Source organism: Cetorhinus maximus, chromosome 9, assembly GCF_964194155.1.
Source record: "Cetorhinus maximus chromosome 9, sCetMax3.hap1.1, whole genome shotgun sequence".
Lineage (NCBI taxonomy): Eukaryota > Metazoa > Chordata > Chondrichthyes > Lamniformes > Cetorhinidae > Cetorhinus > Cetorhinus maximus.
Genome location: NC_135887.1, coordinates 60,548,967 through 60,559,484, shown reverse-complemented (window position 1 = coordinate 60,559,484; position 10,518 = coordinate 60,548,967). Strand labels below are relative to the sequence as shown.

The 10,518-nt window shown below is 44.9% G+C and overlaps 1 protein-coding gene across 1 annotated transcript in view; it reads right to left on the bottom strand.

Moving 5' to 3' along the window:
* Positions 1-527: 527 nt before the first annotated feature.
* The window catches only part of LOC144684687 (prostatic acid phosphatase-like), a 50,196-nt gene continuing 40,205 nt past the window's right edge, over positions 528-10,518 (bottom strand). Inside the window, exons 10-11 of the mRNA XM_078548794.1 lie at positions 8,650-8,825; positions 528-4,322 (exon numbers count right to left, since the gene is read on the bottom strand). Coding sequence (XP_078404920.1) covers positions 4,171-4,322; positions 8,650-8,825 — 328 coding nt within the window. The 3' untranslated portion in view covers positions 528-4,170. The remainder of the gene's footprint in view (positions 4,323-8,649; positions 8,826-10,518) is intronic.

Below are 10,518 nucleotides of genomic sequence, written 5' to 3'. Positions count from 1 at the left end.
GGCACCATCGAGGCTTTCCATGCTCGGTGGGCACCACAGGGACTGGGGTGTTTTATTGACCCTCTTAATCACATTTTGATTTAGTGTTCAGAAGTTTCCTTTAAATTCTGTCTTTTGTTGCAGTTTCCCCTTAAGGGGCTGCTTTTTAATTTGTCTCCAATTTTAAGTTAGTTTATTTGGTTGACTTAAAAGAGTTACATATTCTTAACTTTCCAAATCCTGCCACTACATCTTGGTGCTCCCCTGACATCCACAGCAGAGGTGGAGGCAGCCTGTTGACTGTTACACTCTGTCTGTAGTGACCTTGCCGGGTGTCCTCTGGAGGGCTGAGAGCTGGATGCCTGCTACCCTCCTCAACCTGTTGGGCAGGTGGGGTGGGGGGAGAAGGAAGGGAGAAAGAGAGGGAGGAGATGGGTTTTTAAACAGGAGTATGGGGTGCGAGGGTGAAACAGCTCTTGCACTGGGATGTTATCTGTATTTACACAAAACACCATCACTGCTGTGAATAAATGAGACTCAGTCTGATGAACTGGGGAGAAAAAAATTAAACTTTATTGCACTCAACACATGAAAATTGATGAAATTGTAACACTCAAGTACTTTCTTAATTCAACAGAGATCACTGAACTAGAAGGAGGTTGTTCAGCCCTCCTGTGTCATTCCGCCCCTCATTCACATCACAGAAGAGTCATACGGACTTGAAATGTCAACTCTGTCTCTCTCTCCACAGATGCTGCCAGGCCTGAGTTTTTCCAGCATTTTTTGTTTTTGTTTCAGATTTCCAGCATCTGCAGTATTTTGTCTTTATTTACAGATAATTTGTATCTCTGTTCTATTTGTCCACCTTTGCTCCATTTCTCTTGGTAACGCTATCGATAAAATCTATCCACCCCGGTCTTGAAAGGAGAATCATATTCGACCTGAAATGTTAACTCTGTCTCTGGCTGAGTTTTTCTAGCATGTTCAGTTTTGTTTTAGATTTTCAACAACCGTAAAATATGGATCAACAGGGTTTGTAGAACAGAGGATGAAATTACTGGCAGGGGAGGGTGCAGTTTGTCTTACTGTTTTATGTTTTCAGATGATGGCGTAATATTAATGTCACTGGACTCATAATCCAAAGCTCCCAGCTCATGGTCTGGGGACACCGGTTCAAATCCCACCACAGCAGTGGTGAAATTTAAATTCAGTTAATAAATTCCTGAATATAAAGCTAGTCTCAGTAATGGTCACCATGAAATTATCATTGATTGTTGTAAAAACCCATCTGATTCACTAATGTCCTTTAGGGAAGGAAATCTGCTGGGTCTGGACCCAGAGCAATGTGGTTGACTCTTAAATGGCAAGAGCCTGGTAAGCCACTTAGCTCAAAGGCAATTAGGGATGGGCAACAAATGCTGGACTTGACAGCAACACCCGCATCCCACAAAAGAAATTATTTTAAAATCTCCCTTTCATAAGAACCTTTAAAAAGAGTGTTTCTAGGCACAGCATCTCTCAAAGTTATGTACTGTCATGAATGCTGACAATTATGTTTGAAATGTCCCTTTAACTTTCAAAGGGAAAGGTAATTCTGAAAGGGTGGGAGGCAAATTCCTGGTAAACATCTCAGTTCAGAGAAGTGCCCACGTGACTTTGGGTTGCCACGGGGATGGGAGTTGAGAAAGGAGGATCATTAGCTTCCCCACTGAGGTATTGTGTTGTAGTTTCTAGCAGCTCCAACAAAAGCTCACAGAACAAAAGGCCGCAGCTGAAGCACAACAGAAGAGAATTGGAGTTCTCCCAGGAACAGGTCTTCTCTGTTCTGTAGAAAATGGCTGGGAGCAGAAGTGGGCAAAAGAGTTTTATCAGAGCCGACAAAACTGTTTAAAGGGGTTGGATACAGGAATCTCTGGATTGTCAGGAGAATTATGACCTGATGGAGAGGGATTGATCAAGGTGTGCCTTGCTGATGATAATCGTATCTGGATGACTCAGTGGGAGTGGAGCAGTTGGTGTGGACACTGGAAGATTAGACTCGGCATGGTGAGGAGTGACTGAGCTCAGCCCGGGAGCTGGGAGAAGCTGGCACTGCCTGTGTCTCCAAAGTATGACGTCAAGTTAAAGAACTTTACTGGTTTTTTTTAAATCAATATACCATTTTCCTTGGTTAATATTTGAATCATGCTTATTTTAGTTTTAAAGTGAAATCTTGTTAGGAAATTGTTTCTACAGTGATTGTAACAGTATTCATACTCCTACTGGTAAGGTTGTCATTCACTGCCCATCACTGAGAAGGTGGTGGGGTTGCCTTCTCTTTGAACTAAGGACAGTCGAATCAACCACACTGCGGTTGGTCTGGAGTCATGGATGGGCCATACTGGACCAGGACACCAGATTCCCTTCCCTAAAGGACGTTTGTAAATGATTTGGCTTTTTAAGACAACCAGACAATTTCATCACCACTTTTACCAATCCCAGCTTTTTACTTCCAAATTCTCACATTTCCATAGTGTGATTTCGATTCCCAGACATCTGGATTACTTATCCACTAACTCAACCACCATATGAAAGCATTGGTGTTTACAAATAGAAACTGCTGAGAGAGACAAGGGGTTGGAGTGGTAAGGATTGACATTAGAAACAGGAGGAGAATAGAGATCTTCACCATGACAAGTCTGTAAAGATGGTCTCTCCACACACTTCCTTGAAAACCTACAGCTCCCATATCATGAGAACAAAACACCTGTCAAACCAGCTCCAGTGTCCTAGCCCACCTTGAATGGTTATCTTGTGTAGAGATGGCCAAGAGACGACAAATTAAACAGAGGTTGTGAACAGTGAAAACTCCACCTGTGAGATATAATCTAACAATGAATTCAGTGGATAATACTGCAAAAGAACCAGTCATAACTATCTCCTGCAGTGTTGACAATGTCACCTCACTCAAATGATGCCCACATTCTGTTTGCTTAAACAGGTCACGTGAGCAATGCCAGTGGAGGTTCACAAACCTAAAAGAAGTCTGCCATAAGTTCACATTTCTGTGTCACAACTTCAAAAAAAAAAACAGCATTTCAAAAAAAAACAAGCTAATTATTTCCTGCTGATTTCTAATTAGCCCCAAATACAATGTAGCAGTTAAATTGCCTTAATAAAGGGAGTGGGTTTCACAGTCTCACACTGGTAGAAGATGAATACATTGTGTATTACTGCAGTGCTGCCCCTAATAAAACAGGTACCTGACTTACCGAGACCAGCAAGCACACATTCCAAATTACACGTTACAAAACACACTAATCCATTGACCCATCAACTCACTGCCCCGTCGACCTGCCGATTCACAGGGCCTCCCCCAATTCAGAGCACCCCCACGATTCACAGACCACCACCACCCCCCTCGCTGATTCACAGATCCTCCTGGTTGGAGAGGGGTGGGGATGTAATGGATCCCATGGCAGTATTTGGAAGAAGAGCAGGGCAGTTCTCTCTGGTATTCCAGCCAATATTTATTCTACAATCATCACTAAATAAAGGATCTGGTTTTTTAATCTCATTGCTGCTTGTGGGATCTTGCTGTGCATAAATTAGCTGCAATGTTTCTTACACTACAAAAGTGACTACACTTCAATGAGCTTTGAGTGACCTGGGGCTGTGAAAGGCACTATATAAATGCAAGTGTTTCTTATAGCAATGACTTTAATGTAACCAGTGGCTAACTGGAGGAAACCGCTTGCCTGTAACCCTGGATACATGAGTGTATCAGTATCAGTGATATATCCAGGTCCACAGGTCACCACAAGATCTGCTGTCTCTGCATTATGGTTAGTAGTAACTTGGGACAGGTGCTGACCAACTTGTGTCCACTGAGATGTTTTAAAAGGCCTGTGTTACAGTAAAGACAATTGAACTAACACCGCAAGCTATTTTTAAAAAAAAAACACACTTCACTACAGCACTGTAAAACAAAACAATTGCCATTTCTCCTCTTTCCTTCCGCAGTTTAAACTCCCATTTTCTAATCAATGCTAGTTTTCTGAAGCAAAAACTATTTTTTCAACCCCATGATGATCAAAAGAGCAGAATTAAAATGCCTGCTTATCAAACAAATAAAAGCCTATTTAAAGCTAGCAACGTTGCCTCCCCGCAGGCTTTAGACCGCTCCTAGTCTCATTATCTTTCTTGCCCTGCTCAGGCCGAGAGCATTTTCTCAGTCTCTTCATAGTGGGTGGTGAGTTTCTGGTAGCTCAGAGGTTGGTCCATGTCTCGACGCCAGAGTATCAAACACACAATAAGGATCACTAGCAGAAAGCAGGAGCCAATGGCCAATCCCAGAATCAGCTCTGCAAGGATAGAAAAGAGAGAGAGATACATACTTCAGACAGGTACCAATGATGGGGAATTACATACACTACTTTCTTATACATTGGAGACATGGTATTTGTACAATTAACTACAAAACTGCCCCACCCTTCAACAAAGACTTGTTGTGCTGGCTTATACATGGATGACAGTCACTTTAGGGGACAGGTACCAACAAAATCCCTGGAATCTGCTCACCAGCCAGTCAGCACCTTGGGAAGGAGGGGAACAGACTGGAAGAGGAGGGGGTGAATTTGGGAGGAGGTGGTAAATGGTCTCATTGTAACTTCTGACTTTTGTTCCTAATGTGGCAGCCCCCTGTCTCATAAGACGATGTTTTGTGCAGTGATGGTCAACTCTGTGTTAAATATCACTTGCTGTGGTTCAGGAGCCCCACTCTGGCATGGCGGTCTCTGCCACATTTGCTGCAGAGGGAGACAGTGGGCTGAGAAGGTGCACAATTCACTAGTCTGTTTTCTCTGGGCCCTCTCTCGGCCAGCTGAGCTTTGCGTTTCTGCTCACCTCTTCCAATGCCCTTCCAAAAAGACAGCCTCCAGAGATCATGGCCATCAGCGACTGCTGTCCAGTTGTCAGTGTCCGCCATCTTCATATTTCACTTGCAGATGTCCTTGTAGCAGAGGTATGGACATGCAGGAGGTTGTGACCCAGTGGTCAGTTCACCATATGGGATTTGGATATACAGCTGTCATCCATCCAAGCTCCAGCGTCACATTGTTCATGCTGATAGACTGTAGTGTGGCAACATCCTGGACGATGACATTTAACTTCCTGATACTGATGGTCAAACCAAATTCTTTATGGGCATGAGTCTGTCCATTTGCCGCTGAAGGTGTTCCTCAGTATGCCAATGCCAGCGTAGAGCAATTTTTTAAATACAGTGACGACTTCAGGATTTTCGCAAAGCTTCATCCTAATACAGCATCCAGTGCTGCCCACACCCGACTTTACTACAGCCCTACAAACAAGCTGAACAATTTCTAAGAGGCTGCTCAGTTTAAACCCCAATCCCCCCTCAGTAAGGTGGGGGGAAGGGGGGGGGGGGCGTGGATTACAGCAAATGGACAATTCCAGCAGTTATTGAACAGAGTTAGAGCAGAAACAAGAGCTCAACCCAACCTGTCCCAACCCAGAGATCCTGTCCCTGATACAAGCTGAAAGCTTGGGGGAAGGGAATTAGATAGTTCCTTCAACGTGCCAGCATAGATACGGGCTGAACGGCCTCCTTCTGTTGCAAGATTTTATTGTTCAATAATGAGCAGAGACAGTAGTTAATTAGTTAGTTGTTCATTTGTTGGTTAATAGTTAGTTTGTTAGTTAATCTCAGGCTTCCAGGAAACATCCAGCTCCATTATTATTGGATCACCCATTCTTTTGATCTCCTGTGAGCACTCTGCCACTCTATTAGAGGAGGAATTTGCTGGAATTGTTGACAGTTCTAATGGCAAACGGGGAAGCTGTCAGAAAACCTGTATACAAAGCCAACAGGTCTGGCAGCATCTGCGGAGAGGAACACAGTTAACGTTTTGAGTCCGTATTGTTCCAGCCCTAGAACCATAGACCCACAGAACACTACAGCAAAGAAAACAGGCCATTCTGCCCTTCTAGTCTGTGCCGAAATATTATTCCGCTAGTCCCATTGACCTGCACCTAGTACATAATCCTCCAGACCTCTCCCATCCATGTATCTATCTAATTTATTCTTAAAACTTAAGAGTGAGCCCGCATTTACCACGTCAGGTGGTAGCTCGTTCCACACTCTCACCACTCTGAGTGAAGAAGATCCCCCTAATGTTCCCCCTAAACCTTTCCCCTTTCACCCTAAAGCCATGTCCTCTCGTGTTTATTTCTCCTAATCTAAGTGGAAAGAGCCTACTCGCATTTACTCTGTCTATACCCCTCACAATTCTGTAAACTTCTATCAAATCTCCCCTCATTCTTCTACGCTCCAAGGAATAAAGTCCTAACCTGTTTAATCTTTCCCTGTAACTCAACTCCTTAAGACCCGGCAACATCCTAGTAAATCTTCTCTGCACTCTCTCAATCTTACTGATATCCTTCCTGTAGTTAGGCGACCAGAACTGCACACAATACTCCATGGTTGGCCTCACCAATGTCTTATACAACCTCACCATAACATCCCAACTCCTATACTCAATACTTTCTGATTTCCTTTTTTTAGTATTTTCTTACATTTTCTATACTCTACAAGTACCTCATTTGCTCCTTGTTGCCTATACCTGCTATACACTACTCCGGCCCCCTCCCACAACTCTTTCTCCAGTACATCAATGATTACTTTGGTGCTGCTTCATGCTCTCGTCTGGACCTGGAAAAATGTATTAATTTTGCTTCCAATTTCCACCCCTCCATCATTTTCACATGGTCCATCTCTGACACTTCCCTTCACTTCCTCGATCTCTCTGTCTCAATTTCTGGTGATAGACTGTCCACCAATATTCATTGCAAGCCTACCGACTCCCACAGCTACCTCGACTACAGCTCCTCACACCCCACTTCCTGTAAGGACTCCATCCCATTCTCTCAGTTCCTTCGACTCCGTCGCATCTGTTCTGATGATGCCACTTTCAAAAACAGTTCCTCTGACATGTCTTCCTTCTTTCTTAACCAAGGTTTTCCACCCACGGTGGTTGACAGGGCCCTCAACCGTGTCCAGCCCATCTCCCGCGCATCCGACCTCACACCTTCCTCTCCCTCCCAGAACACTGATAGGGTCCTCCTTGTCCTCACTTATCACCCCACCAGCCTCCGCATTCAAAGGAACATCCTCCGCCATTTCCGCCAACTCCAGCATGATGCCACCACCAAACACATCTTCCCTTCACCCCCCCGGCGGCATTCCGCAGGGATCGTTCCCTCCATGACACCCTGGTCCACTCCTCCATCACCCCCTACACCTCAACCCCCTCCCATGGCACCTTCCCATGTAACCACAGAAGGTGCAACACCTGCCCCTTTACTTCCCCTCTCCTCATCGTCCAAGGGCCCAAACACTCCTTTCAAGTGAAGCAGCATTTCACTTGCACTTCCCTCAATTTAGTCTACTGCATTCGTTGCTCCCAATGCGGTTTCCTCTACATTGGAGAGACCAAACGCAGACTGGGTGACCGCTTTGCAGAACACCTTCAGTCTGTCCACAAGCATGACCCAGATCTCCCTGTCGCTTGCCATTTCAACACTCCACCCTGCTCTCATGCCCACATGTCCGTCCTTGGCCTGCTACATTGTTCCAGTGAAGCTCAACGCAAACTGGAAGAACAGCACCTCATCTTCCGACTAGGCACTTTACAGCCTTCCGGACTGAATATTGATTTCAACAATTTTAGATTATGAACTCTCTCCTCCATCCCACCCCCTTTCCGATCCCCCCTTTTTTTCCCCCCAATAATTTATATAGATTTTTCTTTTCCCACCTATTTCCATTATTTTTAAATGTATTTCCATCCATTGTTTTATCTCTACCTTTTAGCCTATTTCAATCCCTTCCGTTCACCCCACCCCACCCCCACTAGGGCTATCTGTACGTTGCTTGTTCTGCTTTCTGCCCTTAATTAGCACATTCCTTAGATAATATCACCACCTTCAACACCTCTTTGTCCTTTTGTCTATCTCCACCTATCACTGGCCCTCTATCCAGCTCTACCTGTCCCACCCCCTCCCCTTAAACCAGCTTATATTTCACCTCTTTTCTATTTTTACTTAGTTCTGTTGAAGAGTCATACAGACGCGAAACGTTAACTGTGTTCCTTTCCGCAGATGCTGCCAGACCTGCTGAGCTTTTCCAGGTATTTTTATTTTTGTTTTGGATTTCTAGCATCCACAGTTTTTGACTTTTATCTGTATACAAAGCCAGTTAGGTGGGGTGGTTTGCTGAGCGTTAGGCAAAAAAAAGTCTGATCTGTGAACTGCAGGTTTGTGTAAACTTGATCAATTGCTTCTGACCTTGTCACACAATTGTTTAATGTCTGAAAGATCAGAAAAGCACGCGAGGAAGACATAATAAATATCCTGACCAAATGGGGTACTACTGAAGCCCCCCCGCCCCCCCATTTAATTATGCTATCATACAATTAGGGGCCAGGTTAGAGCACTCCTCAACAAGAGATCCAGGATCCACTTGGTGGACTGACCAGCACTGCTGAAATTGGAGCAAACCCTCCTATCAGATTGGATGGAATGATCAATGGCAGAATAGATAGACCATTCCAAACTATCATTGGTCAAAAGTCACCATCAATGAGCATACTGAGTTGTTTGTCAATACAATACCTATTTGGATGCTGCTGTGGTGAACTCGGCATTCCTTTTCCCAGTTCTTTGGGATCACGTCTGCAGTAATTTGGATGAATTTTTTTAACGGGCAGCTTTTGGTACAAGATGGCAGAGTGAGAAGGTATGCCTCAGAATTGCTCTCATTTCTGTAGTACATCTCCACAGTGAAGGACCTGTAAAAGCCACATGCAACCTTTAGAACAGGAGGAGGTCATTTCACTTCTTCTGCTGCTCAAATTAGCCTCCCCTCTCAGAGGGATGCATTTTACATAATCCCATTTCTCTCACTCCCTCACACTGGTCCCATTTCTCTCGCGTTGTTTTAGATTTCCCTACCAGCAAAAACAATCTGTGTCTACCCTATCAAGCCCCTTCAGAATCTTGAACGTTTCAATGAGGTCACCTCTCATTCTTCTAAACTCCAGAGAATATAATCCCAATTTCCTCAGACTATCATAGGCCAACCCCCTTATCCCAGTTCTGGAGAACCTTCACTTTACCACCTTTAATACAAGAATATCCTTTCTTAAATGTGGAGACCAAAACTGCACACAGTATTCCAGATGTGGGCTCACCAAAACCCTGTACAATGTAGCAAGACTTCTTTATTCTTGTACTCCAATCCCCTTGCAATAAAGGCCAACATGCCATTTGCCTTCCTCATTGCTTGCTGCACCTGCATATTAACATAGTATTCACTTGGTGTACTTGTACAAGGGACCCAAACATTTAAAAATGTCATGCCTTTTAAAAAAATATTCTACTTTTCTATTCTTAGCACCAAATGAATAACTTCACGTTTCTCCACATTATACTCCATCTACCATCTGGTTGCCCACTCACTTAATATGTCTATATCTCTTTACTGCCTCTCTGTGTCCTCTTAGCAGCTTGCATTTCCACCAAGCTTTATATCAGCAAACTTAGATACATTACTTTTTGTCCCGACATCTAGCTGAGGCCACAGCACTGATCCTCGGGTCACTAGACTCATCATAGCCAGCCAACTTGAAAATGTCCCCTTTCTCCCTACTCTCTGCTTCCTGTCTGTTAATCAAATCTCAATCTTGTTTGGTCCAATTAGGAGGGTCTGGTTTCACAGTAACTGTCCTCACACTGACCAGTCTCTGGGAGGGTCTTGTTTCACAGTAACTGTCCCCACACTGACCAGTCTCTGGGAGGGTCTTGTTTCACAGTAACTGTCCCCACACTGACCAGTCTCTGGGAGGGTCGGGTTTCACAGTAACTGTCCCCATACTGACCAGTCTCTGGGAGGGTCTGGTTTCACAGTAACTGTCCTCACACTGACCAGTCTCTGGGAGGGTCTGGTTTCACAGTAACTGTCCTCACACTGACCAGTCTCTGGGAGGGTCTGGTTTCACAGTATCTGTCCTCACACTGACCAGTCTCTGGGAGGGTCTTGTTTCACAGTAACTGTCCCCACACTGACCAGTCCCTGGGAGGGTCGGGTTTCACAGTAACTGTCCCCACACTGACCAGTCTCTGGGAGGGTCGGGTTTCACAGTAACTGTCCCCACACTGACCAGTCTCTGGGAGGGTCGGGTTTCACAGTAACTGTCCCCATACTGACCAGTCTCTGAGAGGGTCTGGTTTCACAGTAACTGTCCTCACACTGACCAGTCTCTGAGAGGGTCTGGTTTCACAGTAACTGTCCTCACACTGACCAGTCTCTGGGGGGGTCTGGTTTCACAGTAACTGTCCTCACACTGACCAGTCTCTGGGAGGGTCTGGTTTCACAGTAACTGTCCTCACACTGACCAGTCTCTGGGAGGGTCTGGTTTCACAGTGACTGTCCTCACACTGACCAGTCTCTGGGAGGGTCTGGTTTCACAGTAACTGTCCCCA